The sequence below is a fragment of the Elaeis guineensis genome, chromosome 12 (assembly GCF_000442705.2).
Source record: "Elaeis guineensis isolate ETL-2024a chromosome 12, EG11, whole genome shotgun sequence".
Lineage (NCBI taxonomy): Eukaryota > Viridiplantae > Streptophyta > Magnoliopsida > Arecales > Arecaceae > Elaeis > Elaeis guineensis.
Genome location: NC_026004.2, coordinates 19,127,205 through 19,147,010, shown reverse-complemented (window position 1 = coordinate 19,147,010; position 19,806 = coordinate 19,127,205). Strand labels below are relative to the sequence as shown.

Sequence of the window (19,806 nt, the reverse complement as noted above, 5' to 3'; positions counted from 1 at the left end):
TGCATGGCACTAGCTAGTCGAAAAAGGAAAAAACAATCTTTGGGCAAGAAGACTGAGAAGAACGGGATAAACTAAACAACAAATCTAAACATGATCAACAAAGGATGCAGTAGCATTGTAGAAATTTCAGCCAAGCATCAACCTTCAGAGTCGGTCACTCCAAACTAATTGTACAGATACCAACCACCATATTTAGACGACAATATATCTGACATAACAAGGCAAGAAAAAGAGCTCACAACCCCCACCCCACCACCCTTGGGGGAAAAAAAACCAAAAAAATGAAAAGAAAAAACAAACAAAAAAACATAAAACATAAACCCAACCAACCAACCAGACATACCTCAAATGCATCATCAGATGGCCGGTCCAGATTCATCATATATCCTGAAAGATGCAAAAACAATATCCTGAAAGAACATCTAAAAGCACTTCCTGTGAACAATGGCCGGTCCAGATTCATCATATTCTGCCTTTGATATCCACATCTGAAATGCATTTAGAATACAAGGGCAAGCAAAGAAAACCATCAGAAGATAAGGAAAATAAGGTACCAAGGCAGATCCAAAATAGGGGAGAAAAGATAGATGATGATGGTTTACCTGCTGGAATGTCCTAAGAGAAGCCAAGATGGAACCTCTATACTGTTGGGTGGATGTCTGGCCAAGACACCACCTCCCAAGATCCTTTCAGTACCACGCGATGCAGCAGGAAGAAAGAAGAAACAAAACAAAAGGAAAAACAATCAAAATACGTGGATCAGCCACAAAAGGGCTCGCCTCCACGGGGCATGCAAACTTCACTATGAAAAGAAAATTTTACAAGAGGAGACCTCACCCTTAACCCTTGTACACCCAATTCTCTCTCACATGAAGTTCCCCTCACAAAAGCTCTCTCTCTCTTGGAGACCCCCCTGAACCCCTGAAGAGCCTGGCGACCGCTGTCCAGGAGCCTCCTGCTCCTTCTCTCACAGCGCCTCACGCCTCTCTCTCTCCTCTCGGTTCGTACGGCGGCGAGAAACCGAAAAACCCGCTCGTTCTCTGCTGTGTCTCAGGCCTTTTAAAGCCTTAAACATAGGTTAGAGGGTGATTAGGAATCCTTAATCAAGCCAAATCACGTCCCAAGCCGTCCGATCAACACCGGGAGCTCTCTGGACCCTTAGATCGCGCTCCGGTCCACGGAATAGGGCCGTGGACCGCGAGAAACGAGTGGGAAACGTCCACGCGGTCCACAGGCCGCGCCGTGGACCACCCGGTCCACGGTGGACCGGGAATGGGCCAGCAGGCTGCTGGGTCGCGCGTCCCGCACGGGCCTGGGCCTGGGTCGCGCGTCCCGCGCGGGCCTGGGCCTGGGACGCGCGTCCCGCGCGGGCCTAGGTCCCGCGTCCCGCCCGGGCCTGGGTCCTGCGTCCCACGCGGGCCAGCGGGCCTGGGACGCGCGTCCCGCGCGCCGCCGCCTGCGGCCGCGCCGCTGCCGCCCGCCGCCTCGGTTTTCGTGCTATCTTCGAAAGCTCGTATCTTCTCCATCCGAGCTCCGATTCAGGTGATCTTGGTCTCGTTGGACTCCATTTTTCGCCGCGAACCTCGCTGTGGGCTCAATGTGGGCTGAATCTTGAGGCGTCAAATCCTAACAATCTCCACCTCGACTCGATATTCAGCCTCCTCCAAACTCTGAGAGCTTCTGGATCTCCTCGCCCCCATGCCCTGGGGCAATCGCCTGCTGATCATGGATGGGCAAACATGGGAGTCGAGCCAGGCTGCTCGATCCCATCTCCGTCGTATGCTGTGCTCCTCCTGACCTGAGACCTGCTCGGGGCATCATCATGCGGCAATAGGAATCTTACCTTGTGACGTCGCCTCTCGTCCTCCCGAGTCTCCTGTCTCGTGCCCGATCCACCTCCTGGAGCTCCACCTCGCTCTGGGCTCCACCTGGCTCCCGATGCTCCACCTCGCACTGGGCTCCCTGCCAGGTAATAATGTCCTCTGCTCCCCTTCTTCCCCTCCAGCACAATCCTATCGCCGCGTAGCACCCTCAGGATTCCTCCACCAGCTACCGTCCTGTAGCCTCTCGAATCCAGTCTGCTAAGTGAGATAAGATTCCGCCTGAAATTGGGTATGTATCGGACCTCCCCCAATCTCCTCACTACACCGTCATGTGTCCTCCAGCTGACCGTCCCAATGCCTCTGATCGCACAGCTCGATCCATCCGGCAGATATACAGTGCTCTCACTGTTCTCCAGGGAGTCAAACTGCTCCTCTCTGCAACACACATGATAGGGGCATGCAGAATCTAATATCCACTGCTGGGAAGAAGTAGATACCTCGTCAGATATCTCCAGGACATCTCCATCTGAATCGCTGCCGGCCGTCGCTACAGCAGCCACCGTCCGATTTTTCAGTTGAGGGCAATCTCTGGCTAGATGCCCCAACTCCTCGCACCGGTAACACCTGGTTTTGCTCAAGTCCCTCCTGGACTTAGACCGCCCTCGACGCGATCTCCTGTCGCTCCGTCTACCACCTCCTGCACCTCCAGAAGCCACCAAAGCTGAGCTATCGACACCTGAGCTCGAAGCTGGGTTCTCCCTCCTGAGAACATCGTTCTGGAGTATCGCCGCGGTGACCTCGTCCATCTTGATAGTGCTCTTCCCCACTAGAAGAGCGGTCACCAAGGACTCGTACGAAGAAGGAAGCGACGCCAGCAAAACCAGCGCCCTGGTCTTCTCCTCAACATTCTCACCAACGCTGAGAAGGTCGGTGAGGATCTTCTGGAAGTGGCTCAGATGCTCCTGCACGCTCTGTCCCTCAGTCATCCGCAGTTGGTAAAACTGCCTCCAGAGGAAAAGAGTGTTGGTGAGAGACTTCGCCATGTACAACTCCTCGAGCTTCGACCATAGCACCGTCGGGGAAGTCTCGCTCAGCACATGGATCACCACCTCATCCGCCAGGTACATACGGATGGTACTCACCGCCTGCATCTGTAGCCGTTTCCAATCCCGCACCTCCATGGTGGTCGGTTTCTCATCGCACAAGAGAGCTTCGATCAACCCCTGTTGGATGAGCACGTCCTTCACCCTTGCCTGCCACAAGGAGAAATTGCTCTTACCATCAAACTTGTTGATCTCCATCCTGATTGTTCCTGTTTTCTCCATCTTCAGTCTTGCTCACCACCACTGCAATCTGCGTCCTTGTACCGCCTTGCTCTGATACCACTTGTTGGGTGGATGTCTGGCCAAGACACCACCTCCCAAGATCCTTTCAGTACCACGCGATGCAGCAGGAAGAAAGAAGAAACAAAACAAAAGGAAAAACAATCAAAATACGTGGATCAGCCACAAAAGGGCTCGCCTCCACGGGGCATGCAAACTTCACTATGAAAAGAAAATTTTACAAGAGGAGACCTCACCCTTAACCCTTGTACACCCAATTCTCTCTCACATGAAGTTCCCCTCACAAAAGCTCTCTCTCTCTTGGAGACCCCCCTGAACCCCTGAAGAGCCTGGCGACCGCTGTCCAGGAGCCTCCTGCTCCTTCTCTCACAGCGCCTCACGCCTCTCTCTCTCCTCTCGGTTCGTACGGCGGCGAGAAACCGAAAAACCCGCTCGTTCTCTGCTGTGTCTCAGGCCTTTTAAAGCCTTAAACATAGGTTAGAGGGTGATTAGGAATCCTTAATCAAGCCAAATCACGTCCCAAGCCGTCCGATCAACACCGGGAGCTCTCTGGACCCTTAGATCGCGCTCCGGTCCACGGAATAGGGCCGTGGACCGCGAGAAACGAGTGGGAAACGTCCACGCGGTCCACAGGCCGCGCCGTGGACCACCCGGTCCACGGTGGACCGGGAATGGGCCAGCAGGCTGCTGGGTCGCGCGTCCCGCACGGGCCTGGGCCTGGGTCGCGCGTCCCGCGCGGGCCTGGGCCTGGGACGCGCGTCCCGCGCGGGCCTGGGTCCCGCGTCCCGCCCGGGCCTGGGTCCCGCGTCCCACGCGGGCCAGCGGGCCTGGGACGCGCATCCCGCGCGCCGCCGCCTGCGGCCGCGCCGCTGCCGCCCGCCGCCTCGGTTTTCGTGCTATCTTCGAAAGCTCGTATCTTCTCCATCCGAGCTCCGATTCAGGTGATCTTGGTCTCGTTGGACTCCATTTTTCGCCGCGAACCTCGCTGTGGGCTCAATGTGGGCTGAATCTTGAGGCGTCAAATCCTAACATATACTTCCTTTCAGGTGGTGCTACCACCTTGATCTTCATGCTGCTAGGAGCAAGCGCGGTGATCTCTTTGCTCATACGGTCAGCAATGCCCGGGAACATAGTGGACCCTCCACTAAGCACAATGTTCGCATACAAGTCCTTCCTGATATCCACGCCACACTTCATGATAGAATTGTAGGTAGTCTCATGGATACCAGGGGTTTCCATACCAATGAGAGCAGGCTCGAAGAATCGCTCAGCCCCAATGGTGATGACCTGGCCATCAGGTAGCTCATAGCTTTTCTCAACTGCCGAGCTGCTCTTGGCAGTCTCGAGCTCTTGCTCATAATCAAGGGCTACATAAGCAAGCTTCTCTTTAATGTCACGAACAATTTCCCGCTCGGCTGTGGTAGTGAAGGAGTACCCCCTCTCAGTCAAAATCTTCATCAAAGCATCTGCTGTCAGATCTGTACCAGCAAGATCAAGCCGTAAGATAGCATGTGGAAGTGCATGTCCCTCATAGATCGGGACTGTGTGGCTGACACCATCACCAGAGTCCAGCACAATACCTGCACGGGGGAACAAATGGGGCTGATATGTATTACCATTTGGTAAGCAATTTTTAACAAGAAAAAAAATGAGCCTGAAAGTAATCTGTCAAGTTTTGACAATGCATTTTTCATTTCATCATCTGGACCATGATAGTTTCTGCAAGGCAAAAAATTCATTTCTTAAAACCAAGGAAGATAAAACCATAACTGAATGAAGGCATGGCACTAAATACTGCATCAGAGAGATTCGGATCCTAATAAGTTAGTATAGTTCTGCCAAAGAAGGAGGAAGATAAAACGATAGCAAACAGATTGCTGTTTTCCTAAATTTGATCACAAATTTAAACACCAGAAAATTACCATAAATCTAATGATCCCTGAAAATGATGAATGTAAAACAAAGAGAGAGAATCAGAGCTTAATGAAGCAGCCAGAAGGTTAGCTCGTGGTGACCAAGGTAGCAACAACAAAAGAGAGGAAAATTTTGATGCCATGTCTTTTGGCAAATAATCTTGACTAGTTCTTGGGTGAAAGAATATATAAACATTCAAAAAACCTTTGATTACCCACATACCAATATAGCACAACTAAACAGAATAATCTAAAAATTGGAAGAAACAGAAAAACTATGTCCAAGTACCTTGACAGAGGAGGTTCAATAACCTAACATTCAAATAAAGAATATAAATAAACATACCTGTTGTACGTCCACTAGCATAAAGGGGGAGGACAGCTTGAATGGCAACATACTTGGCAGGAACATTAAACGTCTCAAACATTATTTGTGTCATCTTTTCCCTGTTGGCCTTTGGATTCAGAGGGGCTTCTGTAGGAAGAACTGGATGTTCTTCAGGTGCTACACGGAGCTCACGGAGCTCATTGTAGAATGTATGATGCCAGTTCTTCTCCATATCATCCCAATTACTGACAATTCCATGCTCAATAGGATATTTCAAAGTCAGTCTCTTGGACTGGGCCTCATCACCAACATATGCATCTTTCTGTCCCATCCCAACCATGACACCAGTGTGGCGGGGCCAACCAACAATACTTGGAAAAACAGCCCAGGGAGCATCATCTCCAGCAAATCCAGCCTATTGCGTAGGATTCAGGGCAATTTAGTTAAATACAATACACTATATGAAAACATTAAATGCAACTTCCTACATTCTTTCCTAAATATCAGTCCTACAGTATGATACCAAACATATTTCTCACCTTCACCATCCCAGTTCCATTGTCACAGACAAGGGGTTGAATGTCCTCGGCATCAGCCATACTTTATGTTAAACCTCCACACAGCCTATCCATGAGAAGGTCAGAAGTTAAATAATGCCCGACAACTTTAAGCAGGTAATGGTGGTAAGATGGAAATCTTGCAACAAGAAAGGGGGATGCAAAGAAACTTCTCGATGCTGGTCTACTGGAAATTATGAAGTAGAAGAATATCCTAAATTCAAATAAATAAAGTACATCTCTAGTAAGAATCATTCCCACTTTTCATGCACTCATTATGATACCCGAGCAAACGGTTATTTCATCTGACTCAAGTGAATGAGAACGAACCTTACTTCACCATTTTCTCTATGTTCCATCTTTACAAGATAATAAGAATATGATAAAGAAATGCAAAGAACAACAACTAAATATTGCGAGTAACACAAGCTGGATTCACAATTGTTATAAAGCTTTATACTAAGCGGACAATCAAGTTTTTCATTTCTTTGATATTCAAAGAATGTACCAACTCTTATTAAGCACAAAACCGTACCACTTGGAACTATACATGAATAACAATGAATGACATAGAAAAACAGATCCTGAAGTTTTCGAAGACCACCAGAAGATCATGCTTATGTGAGCCAAAGGGAAGTTGATATAGGTAGGCACCATGATGCATTTGATGGTCAGAACATGAGATCAAACCACAGCCAAGGCAACTTCCATGCAGAGCTACATTATCTTATTTTATTTTTTAGATCCGAACATTCAAAGCTACAATGACAACAAAAACAAAATGGAAACAACTTCAAAAAGTTCATCCTTGCGCATCTAGACTAAAAATTCAGAATTACTTGGAACAGTGGGGTCATTATGCTATTTTGGATTAAAAACATGCTCACTGGATGTCTCTGTATTTACCTTTTCTCAACATTTTGCTAATATATTAAAGTGAGGAAATAGGTAGAGATAGAAGTACAACGAGAATCCTCAATGATAGAAGAAAATCATCAACAAAGTAGCATTCTTTTATTAATGTGATGCAGCTTTTATCCATCCTTTAACCAAATGCACCAGCGCCTTGACAAAAGAAAAAGGTGCAGCAAAAGTAGAAGGTAAGTTTCCTTTTAACTTTTGGCATCTTGACTATCAGATTTCTAGGCATGCTAATATGGTAAAGCAGTGAATAGGAATCCTGATTTCCCAGCTCGCGTAAAGGAAAGACAGCCACACCGACAAATAATCCTACGTTCAAATACCATATAGAAACTACCATCTATTCCTTCCAAAACAGATATTAGCATCTTAGTATGTTTTGAGAACATTGTGACACATTTCTAATTAATTAATAAGGCTGGTGTAACTAACTCTGGAATTAGACGGCAGCAAATATGGGTGTGAGCCATTGAATGGAATCTATTGGTTAAACTGAGAGATTAGGAGTCCTGGTAGACCTTGAAAGTCCAGTCTCAACCTAATATTTGGAAAAGTAAAAATTATTGCCCCCTCCATAATAACAAAAGAACAATACAATTTTAAGAAAAATTCTGTTATGGTGTGCATGCAGACTGTTAAGAAATCAGAAAGGCAAAGAAGGTAAAATAACATTTAATAACAGTGAAGGGAGATCAAAAGAAAGTAAAGAAAAAAGGGGAAAAAAGAAAAGATGGAATCCATCTTAAAGACCGGTTTTATTCTTAATATTCCATAAAATCCATGTAGAGTCAGCACCTATCATTGATAGATATCCATATCGACCAAACAAGCATAAAATGCTTCTTGTTGGTGCAGAATTCCGTCGAGGTCGGAGAAGCTGAAGCTGGGATGACCGCGGCCGCCGCCGGGACCTGCAAAGAAAGTCTAAACCAGAGTTGGGGGTGCTCCGATAAGACCCTCCGACGCTCAAGTCAGTACTCTGCTTCAACAGAAATGGAGTGCTCGAGCGAAAATTTTGGTAGAGTTTCGAGATAGAGTTACCAGCTTTGAGAAAAACGTATCTGGGGGTCTTTATTTATAGACGGAGGGTGTAACTGACCGACAGCGACCTCTGTAACCGTCTGGTAGTGGACCGCTCAGAGCCGCGTGGAGTTTGTTAGGGAGAGTAGTGGCGTCAGGGGTCGTTCAGGGCCACGTAGAGCTTGTTGCGGAGAGTGGAGTGGTGTCCATTGTCGGGACTTGCCAGAGAGTGGTGGAGCTGCATGGAATCCGTTGCAGAGAGTGGAGCAGGAGGGCGGCTCTTGTCGTGACTTGTCAGAGAGTGGTGGAGCAGAATGGCTCTTTACATCATCGTTCTAGGGGAGGCTCGGATGTTTCGAGGTTGCTGACGAATCTACCGTTGTCGGATGTTTTGGATGTTGATGTTTCAGGTGGGAGTCATCTGCTGTAGGAGCTCGAACGGAGATCTTTGTTGACGAAGTCTGGAGAAGTCAGTCTGGGATTTATCTGATGCGGAAGCTCACCTGAAGATCGTCCGTCGGGGAGGTCCGATTTTATGGGGAGCCTGGTAGGAGGTCGGCCGGCGATGAACTTCGGATAGCGCTGGGGAGACTCAGCAGATATTGGAGGCGATCGGCTATCGCAGAGACCCAGTTGCTGGAGCTCGTCCGTCATAGAAGCTCATCCCGAATCCATCCGCTGGAGAAGTTCGGATGGGCTTCGGATCTCGCGAGAGGTCGAAAAGAGGCCGCTTATTGCACAAGCTCGGGCGAGGACCAGTTGTCATGGAAGCTTGGAGTAGTGTCCCGCTGTGGAAGCTCGTCCAGGGCCCACTCACTATGGGGTAGCTCGGTTGAAGTCTACCTATGGTAGAAATTCGAAAGAAATTTATTTATAGTAGAGGCTTGAGTCAGAATTTGCTTACAGTCGACGTCTGGGATAGATAGCCTGCTGTAGGAGATCGGAGTAGACCGTTCGTAGTAGAAGTTTGGCTCTCGCAGGAGCTCGATCGAGATCCGAAAGGCGGTCGATCGCCGTAGAAACTTGGAAGGAGTCTGATTACTGTAGAAATCTCATTGTCGGGGAAGCTCGGATGCTGACGAAGCCCAGAAGAAGTTTGGGGGTAGTCGGTTGCTATAGAAGGTCGGCTAACAGTGAGGCCCAGAGAGCCTTTGGGGTGGCCCAGTGGGTGAATGCAGAAGTCCATCGTCGAAGAAGTCCGGACGGCCGAGGGAGTTCGGAGAGGCGCCGCATACAAGGTCGGGAGTCGGAAGAGCCCCGAAGGATCAGTCCTTTATAAACTTCAGCCGGGGGTACTTTATACCCAACAGCGGTCCCCCCTACTTTCGAGTTCGGGTTCCGAATGAAGGAAGTACGGAGAAATTCTCACGGCCGAAGCTGCTCTCCTCGATTTCTGTACTCGGCGGTTGCCAGATATTTTGACGTTCGGCATGCTGGTACTGGAACCTTTTCGAAAAAGGCTTCTTTTTTTTGGAATTCCAGCCGGAACGCAGTCCCAGGTACGGTGCCATAATGGTTTTACTAATTGTCGGCCACCTCTAGCCGCTTGCCATGGTGAGTGGGCCACGCGGCGGTCACGGACTGGTCTGAGGAGTCTTGCAGTCATTATTGCACCGGCTCTCATTGCTTATTTAAACCTGCCTCCCCCCTTTGGGGATCTCACTTTGTACGGGAGCTTCTTCAGTCTTTCCTTCCTGGCTTTAGGTGTCCGTCGAGTCGTCCTCATCTCTGTACCCTCGCATCCCTCAGACCAGCTTGGGTTAGCCTCAAAGCTTTCTCTGCTTCCGTGGCCCTGTTTGTAGACTGCGCTGGTCTTCCTTCGTTACAGATATGGGCACGGATGCGGCTCTGATGTTAGCCCAGAGCCTGAAAGCCCACGAGCGGGAAGACGCTGCAACTTCCAGGTTAGCGAAGAAGGTGAGGGTAGAAGAGACAGATCTGGCCGTGTTTCGCCTTGACGGCCTAGAGCCCGCGCTTATGCCACATCTTTGACCGTGAGGGCTTCCTGGTGCGCGTCACCGTGAGGGGAAACCTAACCTCAGGAAGAAGGTCATGCCCGCCGTCATCGTGAGGCAGCGAAAACCATGGCGCGGCAAAGACGGCATCTACATGTACTTCGAAGATAATACTGGAGTAATTGCTGATCATGCCCGCCGTCATCATGGTGTCTACATGTACTTCAAAGATAATGCTGGAGTAATTGCCGATCATGCCCGCCGTCATCATGGCGTCTACATGTACTTCAAAGATAATGCTGGAGTAATTGCTGATCCGAAAGGGGGACTGGAAGAAGAAGCCAAGTACTTGAAGTAATTCTCAACGATGGTTGGAACCGGGAGTTCGAAGTCTGATGAAGCCGAGCTTCCTTAGAGCTGTTTATTTTATATATATATATTTTTCTTTTTAAGGCTTTGTAGCATGCACTTTGCCAATGGAATGAGAAGAGAATTTTCTGTTACCTCGTCCCCCCTTCTTTTTTGGGCCTTCAAGGCTTTGTAATGTACACTTCACCAATGAAATGAGAATGAAATTGCTTATTACCTCGCCCATTCTGGTATTAACCGATTATTTACCGAACTCCTTTTGGCCTTCGTCGTGTTCGATGCCGACGCTATTTGGGGGTTCCTGATCGTTGCAGTGTTGATTTGCCCTTTGGTTTATGACCGTAGGTTCTTTCAAGGTCATTTGAGTTTGACGCTTTCTTCCGGTGCTCGAGCTCAGGGGTCCGAACTTCTCGTTACCTTGAAGAGGTCGATTTATCCTCGACCCATGTCAGGTTCCCTCTTAGTGACTAGGATGAAATTCCTTATATCTTTGATGTAGTTTGTTTTTATCTGTCGCAAAAGTAGTTCATCGGCCTTTCTCTTTTATCTTCCCCTTTCTCTTTCGTGTTCGAGTGAGGGTTTTTCCCCCTGCTCTTAACGGGGTCGTGAAAGCATAGAGGTATCGTTGAGGAAGCTTTCCTCCCTGTCGATCAACCAAGTCTTTGTTTGCGTCGGGACGAGATCTTCCCTGTGTTCTTGACAGTCAGATTCAGCTCATGTTAGGACGAGGTTCTCCTCCTGTTCCTAGCAAGACTGTGGGGGCACATCAGGGCCGTTGTGAGGGCCTCTCCCTCCATCCGGTCTTTTAGGAAGCTGGGTCTTCGGCTTTGCTCATGTTAGGACGAGGTTCTCCTCCTGTTCCTAACAAGGCTGTGGGGGCATATCAGGGCCATTGTAAGGGCCTCTCCCCCCATCCGATCTTTTAGAAAACTGGGCCTTCGACTTTACTCATGTTAGGATGAGGTTCTCCTCCTGTTCCTAACAAGGCTGTGGGGGCACATCAGGGCCGTTGTAAGGGCCTCTCCCCCCATCTGATCTTTTAAAAAATCGGGCCTTCGACTTTGCTCATATTAGGATGATGTTCTCCTCCTGTTCCTAACAAGGCTGTGGAGGCACATCAGGGCCGTTGTGAGGGCCTCTCACCCCATCCAGTCTTTTAAAAAATCGGGCCTTCGACTTTGCTCATGTTAGGACGAGGTTCTCCTCCTGTTCCTAACAAGGCTGTGGGGGCACATCAGGACCGTTGTGAGGGCCTCTCCCTCCATTCGATCTTTTAGGAAATCGAGTCTTCGACTTTGCTCATGTTAGGACGAGATTCTCCTCCTGTTCCTAACATGCTTAATTTCAATTGCATGGGAGAGTTTTTTCCCGTCGTTATAAACTCATGTTAAAAGAAAAATATGCAAATACGAAATTTTTATTTAAGGCGAAGCTATTGGTAATACATTCATAGGTTTTTCGAGTTCCACGGTCGCGGAAGCTCTGCTCCTCTGAGCTCTTTTAAATAGTATGTTCCGGGCCGGACTACCTCCTTGACTTCATACGAGTCTTCCCAGTTTGGGGCAAGTTTCTCCTGATTCTGAGGTTGTGAGGCAGCGGCTCGCTGTAACACCAGGTCCCCCACTCTGAAGACTTTGCTTTTGACTCGGGAGTTGTAGTAGCGGGCTACTTTCTGTTTGTAGGCCACCATCCGAACTCGAATCGTCTCCCGCTTTTCTTCTAACAAGTCGAGGTTGGCCTTGAGATCCTGTGGATTGCACTGTTCGTCGAACGCCATGACTCGTGCTGATGGAAGCTTGAGTTCTATTGGGATCACGGCCTCTGTCCCGAAAGCTAAAGCAAAGGGGGTCTCCCCCGTGGGCAATCTCTGAGTAGTCTGATATGCCCACAACACATGATAGAGCTCGTCAGCCCAAGCTCCCTTTGCTTTTTCAAGTCTCGCTTTGATGCCCTGCAACAGAGTCCTGTTGGTCACCTCGGCCTCACCATTTGCCTAAGGATGGGCCACCAGAGTGAAGTTGTGGGAGATGTTTAGGTCCTCACAAAATTCAGCAAATTTTGCTCCAGCAAATTGTCGCCCATTATCAGTGATGAGGGTTCTGGGTAAGCCGAACCTACAGACAATCGACTTTCAGACGAAGTCCCGCACTTTGGCTTCCGTGATTTTTGCCAAGGGTTCAGCTTCGACCCACTTGGTGAAATAGTCTATTGCCACCAGGAGGAACTTCCGCTGTCCTAATGCCATGGGAAAAGGTCCGAAGATATCCATCCCCCACTGCACGAACGGCCACGGGGCACTCAATGGTGTCAGTTCGGAGGCAGGTTGCCTTTGTATATTGGCATATCTCTGACACCGGTCACATCTTCGAACATATTCAACGGAGTCATGGTACATGGTAGGCCAGTAATAACCTTGTCGAAGCAGCTTATGTGATAAAGACCTGGCCCCCATGTGACTTCCACAGACTCCCTCATGTACCTCCCTCAAGACGAAGTCAGCTTCGGAAGGCTGGAGACATTTCAAGAGGGGCAAGGAGTACGACCTCTTGTATAGCTTGCCTTCGTAGAGGATATATCGGGAGGCCTGGTTCTTAAGCTTCCGAGCCTCTTTTGCATCAGAAGGAAGAACCCCGTCCTTGAGGTATGTAACTAGTGGGTCGACCCAACTGGGTTCGTAGCTGACCTCCATCACAGACTGTGATTCTTCCGTGCTTGGGCGCTTCAGAACCTCGAAGAAGACTTCCTTAGGCAGTTCGGCCGGAGCCAGTGTAGCCAACTTGGAGAGAAGGTCGGCCCTGACATTTTTCGATCTCAGGATCTGCTTGATGTCGAAGCTGTCGAAGGTAGGGATGATCTCCCTTACCCTTTCGAGATATCTAGCCATACTGTCCTCTCGAGCTTCATAATTTCCATTGACCTGTCCCACTACTAATTGAGAATCACTGTAGACTTGAAGCCGATCTACTTCTAATTCTTTGACGACCTTCAGTCCCGCAATCAGAGCTTCATATTCTGCTCCGTTATTTGTTGCGGGGAACTAGAAGCGTAGTGCATACTCCACGATAATTCCATCTGGATTGACCAAGATCAGGCCCGCGCCTGCGCTTGACATGTTGGAGGAACCATCCACATAGAGGGCCCAAGAACCATCAGGGAGATCGGCTCTTTCTTCGGGGGAGTTCGGCCGGAGCCCAGGATTATCGGCTTCATCTTGTCCAAGTTCGGCTTTCTCTGGGATAGTGCATTCCACCATGAAGTTCGCTAATATCTGGGCTTTGATCGCTGGCCGCGGTCGATAGTTGATGTCAAACTCCGTGAGCTCGACTGCCCATTTCGCTATTCTCCCAGAGGCATCCGCTCGATGCAGAACCGCCTTGATCGGCTGGTCGGTGAGCAGCGTTATGGTGTGTCCTTGAAAGTAAGGTCGGAGCCTTCGAGCTGCAATCAATAAGGCGTAAGTTAGTTTTTCTAACTTAGTATACCTGGTTTCGACGTCTCTCAATACTCGACTTATGTAGTAGATCGGCCGTTGGATCTTCGCTTCTTCCTTGATCAGAACTGCAGCGAGGGCCACAGGGAAAACCGCCAGGTATAGAAATAATTCCTCTCCAGGCTCTAGCTTTTCCAATAATGGTGATGAGCCGAGGTAGTTCTTCAGCTCTTCAAATGCCTGCTGACATCCATCGGTCCAACAGAAGTTCTTGGGCTACTTGAGGGTCCGAAAGAAAGGTAGGTATCGCTCGGTCGATCTCGAGATGAAGCGATTTAGAGCCGCTACTTTCCCGGTGAGGCACTGAACCTCCTTTATTGACCTCGGGGCAGTCATCTCCTGGATGGCGTGAATCTTTTCCGGATTTACCTCGATCTCGTGCCCCGATACCATGAAGCATAGAAATTTTCCTGAGGTTATTCCAAAAGCGCATTTGGCTGGGTTCAGCTTCATCTTGTATCTTCGAAGGGCGCTGAAGGTCTCCTCAAGGTCGGCGATGTGGTTCACTGAGGATCTACTCTTTACGAGCATGTCGTCCACGTAGACCTCCATATTGCGGCCGATCTGCTCTTCAAAAATCTTATTCACTAGCCGCTGATATGTCGCCCCTACATTTTTGAGGCCAAAAGGCATGACCCTGTAACAATAAAGGCCACGATTAGTTATAAAAGCAATTTTTTCTTCGTCCTCAGGCGCCATCCTGATCTGATTGTAGCCGGAGAACGCATCCATGAAGGTGAGAAGCTCATGGCCCGAGGTTGCATCTACTAGTTGGTCGATTCTGGGTAGAGGGTAACTGTCCTTCGGGCAGATTTTATTCAGTTTTTTGAAGTCTATACACATCCTCCATTTGCCGTTCGCCTTCTTAACCAAGACCACATTGGAAACCCAGCTTGGATAGTTAACCTCTCTGATGAATCCGACTTTCAGGAGTTTATCAACCTCCTCGGCTATTGCCACCTATCTCTCTGGTGCATGACTTCGAACTTTTTTCTTCATCGATCGGTGTTTGGGATCGACGGCCAGGCGGTGTTGTATGACTTCAGCATCGATCCCTGGCATATCCATCAGAGTCCAAGCAAAAACGTCCGTATTCTTTTGCAGAAAATTGATAAGCTGCGTCCGCACCTCCTTCCCCAAGTTGGAGCCGATCTTCACCACGTGTTCCTCATTCCCATCATTCAAAAGAATTGAGACAAGGTCCTCCATTGGCCCGCCCCGTTCTTCTGTCAGGTCGTCGCGGGTGTCCAATCCATCAACCGGACAGGGGTCAGGCTGACCACTTTCCTACAGGGCTATATTATAGCAATGCCTTGCCAGGGCCTGATCTCCCTTAACTTCTCCAACCCCCTGGTCAGTAGGGAATTTCAACTTCAGATGGTAAGTTGATACTACAGTCCGAAGAGCGTTGAAGCCAGGTCGGTCGAGAATTGCGTTGTAGGCTGACGGCGCCTTCACCACCAGAAAATCCACCAGAGCCCTGGACTGTTTTGGATATCGACCTGCAACCACAGTCAAGGTTATTACTCCCTCCATCGGGATAGCATCATCGGTAAACCCTACTAAAGGAGAGCTAATCGGCCCCAAACGACCGTCAGGGATGGACATTTTTGAGAAGGCGTCGTAAAATAAAATATCAGCCAAGCTCCCACTATCGACAAGAATGCGACGTACATCATAATCAGCAATATTTAAAGAAACTACAACCGTGTCATTATGGGAAAATCGGATCTCTCGGGTGTCTTCTTCAGTAAAGGTTATGGGTCCTTCGGTTCTTTGCCGCTTGGGCGGTCCGGTCGATCCGCTGGTCGCTCCCTTTCAGGGCTCTCCAGGGATGGTGCAGACGATCTCGATTGGAGGCCGATTTTCAGGTTGTTCTTCTCTCCTCAGTGGCTCCGATCGTGGCAGGGCCCTCGGTCGATTCTCCCTACCTTCAGGCTGGCGTCGGATGAATTTGTCGACCACTATTGCCAAAAGAGGAGGAGGAGCCTGAAAAACTGGAGATGAGGTCGGAGCTTGAGATCTGGCCGCGGAGGCCATGGATCGCCTGGTGGATGCTCTGTGGGGAGGCATCGGGCAAAAATCTTGTAGAAGAAGGAGAAGAGGATGTCGGAGAAGATGACCGAAATCAGTGCTATTGAGCACTCCTTTAAGAACAAGGGTACTACAAAGACACAGCGACCCTTCCTCTAGCGCCAATTCTGTTGGTGCAGAATTTCATCGAGATCGGAGAAGCTGGAGCTGGGATGACTGCGGCCGCCGTCGGGACCTACAAAGAAAGTCTAAATCGGAGTTGGGGTGCTCCGACAAGACCTTTCGATGCTTAAGTTAGTACTCTGCTTCAACAGAAATGGAGTGCTCGAGCAAAAATTTTGGCAGAGTTTCGAGATAGAGTTACCAGCTTTGAGAAAAACGTATCTGGGGGTCCTTATTTATAGACGGAGTGTGTAACTAACCGACAGCGACCTCTGTAACCATCTGGTAGTGGACCGCTCAGAGCCGTGTGGAGTTTGTTACGGAGAGTAGTGGCATCAGGGGTCGTTCAGGGCCACGTGGAGCTTGTTGCGGAGAGTGGAGTGGTGTCCGTTGTCGGGACTTGCCAGAGAGTGGTGGAGCTGCATGGAATCCGTTGCAGAGAGTGGAGCAGGAAGGCGGCTCTTGTCGTGACTTGTCAGAGAGTGGTGGAGCAGAATGGCTCTTTACATCATCGTTCTAGGGGAGGCTCGGATGTTCTGAGGTCGCTAACGAATCTACCGTTGTCGGACGCTTCGGATGCTGATGTTTCAGGCGGGAGTCATCTGCTGTAGGAGCTTGGACGGGATCTTTGTTGACGAAGTTCGGAGAAGTCAGTCTGGGATTTATCTGATGCGGAAGTTTACCTGAAGATCGTCCGTCGGGGAGGTCCGATTTTATGGGGAGCCTGGTAGGAGGTCGGCCGGCGATGGACTTCGGATAGCGCTGGGGAGGCTCAGCAGACATCGGAGGCGATCGGCTATCGCAGAGACCCAGTTGCTGGAGCTCGTCCATCATAGAAGCTCATCCGAAATCCATCCGTTGGAGAAGTTCGGACGGGCTTCGGTTCTCGTGAGAGGTCGAAAAGAGGCCACTTATTGCAGGAGCTTGGGCGAAGACCAGTTGTCGTGGAAGCTTGGAGTAGTGTCCCACTGTGGAAGCTCGTCCAGGGCCCACTCGCTATGGGGTAGCTCGGTTGAAGTCTACCTGTGGTATAAATTCAGAAGAAATTTGTTTATAGTAGAGGCTTGAGTCAGAATTTGCTTACAGTCGACGTCTGGGATAGACAGCCTGCTGTAGGAGTTCGAAGTAGACCATTCGTAGTAGAAGTTCAGCTCTCGCAGGAGCTCGATCGGGATCCGGAAGGCGGTCGACCGTCGTAGAAACTTGGAAGGAGTCTGGTTACTGTAGAAATCTCGTTGTCGGGGAAGCTCGGATGCTGACGAAGCCCAGAAGAAATTTGGGGGTAGTCGGTTACTGTAGAAGGTCGGCTAATAGTGAGGCCCAGAGGGCCTTTGGGGCGGCCCGGTGGGTGAACGTAGATGTCCATCGTCGAAGAAGTTCGGACGGCCGAGGGAGTTCGGAAAGGCGCCGCATACAAGGTTGGGAGCCGGAAGAGCCCCGAAGGATCAGTCTTTTAAAAACTTCGGCTGGGGGGTACTTTATACCCAACACTTCTTAATCTCAAGAAGACTTCCAACCAACTTATGCTGACCAAGGCTCACCGAAATGGATACATTTGCTTAAAAAGGATCACTATTATAATTAAACTCATAGCATCTATAGTTATTAACTTCACCATGCAGATGACTTTAAACTCATGTTAGGCCATAAGTAGCAATTTCCTCTAGGTGTCAACTGCTAAAATGAAGAGATATGGTGAAAGAGGATCACCTTGACTAATACCTCTCTTACAATCAATCCAGCTCTCTACTTCACCACTGACACACACAGCAACCTTAGATGAGAGTAGAATATTAGCCATCCAATCCAACCAAAGTGAGGGGAACCCTCTATGCTTAAGAAGTCTAATAAGATACTAAAGGTTGAGCGCATGAAATGCCTTAGAAAAATCAAGCTTGCATAAAATTCCTTGTTGAGAGAGTTTTCTAGAGATACGAAGAGTTTCTACAGCACAGAAGAAATTATCAAGAATGGACCATCCTTTAATGTAAGCAGTTTGTGCGGAATCAATTAACAAGGTGAAAAAAGGCTTAAGCCTAATGGCAAAAATCTTAGTAATAATTTTTAAGCAACTATGGATCAGGCTTATCAGACAAAAATTAGAGGGTTGAGACGCAGCCTCTGTTTTCAGAAGGAGAGTCAAAAGAGAATAGTTGAGTCTTGCAAGGTCAAGGTAACTCTAATGTAGCTAATTGAAGAGAGCCAAGATGTCTCTAGAGATGAGTTCGCAAAAGTGTTGGTAGAAAAACATAGTGAACCCATCCGGACCAGGACTTTTGTCCCCCTTAAACCTAAAAATAGCCAGTTTGATCTCTTCCAAGGAGAAAGGGGCAGCAAGCTACTGCAAGTTTGAGGGGAGAGAAGGAAAGAGCTACGATCCCAATTGAGATCCAATAGCAAATCAAAAGGTGCCGATAAAAGATCTTTGGAGTAAGAAGTGAAAGCATTCCAAGTCTCTTGTCAGTTGCCCTTTAGCCAAGAGTCTTTGGCTCACCTTGAAGCTTAAACTAAAAATTAGTGGTTGACCTCAAGATATAAAGACCTTTGGAGTGGGTGGAGGTCAAACAAAATCAAAAGGCAAGTGAGATGAGGATGGGATCAGCTCTGTCTTACTGTATGCTGGTACATTTGGTTGGAACGGAATGCTAGTATCTTCCTTTGAAAGCAAGGCTCCATTAACTCTACTTTGCACAAAGATCTTCATACCTTTAAACAATGGGAGAACATTAGCAATGGCAAAGACAAGTATAGTCACCAGATGATCAGGATCTTGCTTGGACCTCTTCTTCAAATGTAAGACCTTCTTTACTCAAGGTTTGAGTCTGATGTTTGTCTACTTTGCCTGGAGCCCTATGATGCTAAATTTCTGTACTCTGTAAATATCTGTCTAAATTTTTGTAAATATATCTTCTTCAATAAAAGTTGCTAGAAGCTCTTTGCTTCCTTCATTTCACCTTCAGAAAAAAAAAAAAAAAAAGAAAAAAAAAAGAAAGAAAAAAGAAAAAAGAAAGAGAGAATACCGCAAACAGATTTGAAAATGCATCTCTATGTGGAATTTTAAACAAAAGGCTTTTTGAGTTGAGTCAAATTTAGAGGATCCTCCCCAATCAATGAATTGTAGAAGAGATTATCCAGCTCATGCATCCACAATAGAATGGCTTCAGTCAATTAATTCCATGACAAATCTAACAAATCTAAATCTTTAAAATTCCTCAGCCATGAGGGGTTAAAACCTTTAAGAGCACAATTTACAATGGCAAGAACCCTTTTAAAACTTTGTATTCCATCCTCCAGTATCTTTTCTCCTTGATAGTTAAATGTTAGAACGAGGGTGGTCAAGTTCCAGCACTTCCAATAGGCTACCAACTTTTTTATAATATTTGAAAAATTATATTTTGAAAGTGAGACATGAGAGAGCCTATAGGTTTTTGAAAAAGCTTGTAGGAATCTAGCCATAAAGATTATTTTTAACTAGGTCCAAAATTTTCGAGGCGTTGCATGAGGCAAGATTCTCAAGAAGACCGCCATGAAGCCTATTCCATGAGAGACTAAGGAATTGGAGATGAACCAATTCTATGAAATTAATTTTGATTTAACCATCGGTGGAATTGTTCCCTAGATCAAGCAACTAAAGCATCGACCAAGATTAAAGTGAAACTAGTAATGGACAGATAAAATTATTTGGGTTAGCAGAGAAATGTTCTGGTTCCTTTTCCTTAATAATAGCGGCTGGATTAGCCTCCCTTTCTCCCTCAAAAAAAAAAAAAAAAAAAAATCTAGTTTAGGCCATGGAAGTTGTCAAGGATGACTCCTGAGAATCCATTGAAAGATATATCCAGGTGGACTAGACCCAAAAGTTTCCTACTTGCGACATCAAGCTCCCATGGGAAG

General features: G+C 48.0%; 1 protein-coding gene across 1 annotated transcript; it reads right to left on the bottom strand.

Annotated features, from left to right (window-relative positions):
- Positions 1-306: 306 nt before the first annotated feature.
- On the bottom strand, positions 307-6,033 carry LOC105035413 (actin-2). The gene is made up of 6 exons (XM_073247137.1): positions 5,947-6,033; positions 5,426-5,822; positions 4,197-4,746; positions 1,888-1,899; positions 603-639; positions 307-488 (listed from the first exon to the last, which is right to left on the bottom strand). Exons 1-6 carry the CDS (start codon positions 6,004-6,006, stop codon positions 423-425), a joined length of 1,122 nt encoding a protein of 373 aa, XP_073103238.1. The 5' UTR covers positions 6,007-6,033; the 3' UTR covers positions 307-422.
- Between the last annotated feature and the right edge of the window lie 13,773 nt (positions 6,034-19,806).

What these genes read in the sequence shown, in the direction of transcription:
- LOC105035413 (XM_073247137.1), bottom strand. Translation starts at nt 6,006, where the DNA reads ATGGCTGATGCCGAGGACATTCAACCCCTTGTCTGTGACAATGGAACT. An exon ending in ATGGAACTGGGATGGTGAAG is followed by an intron (nt 5,823 to 5,946) that starts GTGAGAAATATG and finishes CCTACGCAATAG; the next exon opens with GCTGGATTTGCTGGAGATGA. An exon ending in CTCTTAGGACATTCCAGCAG is followed by an intron (nt 489 to 602) that starts GTAAACCATCAT and finishes AATGCATTTCAG; the next exon opens with ATGTGGATATCAAAGGCAGA.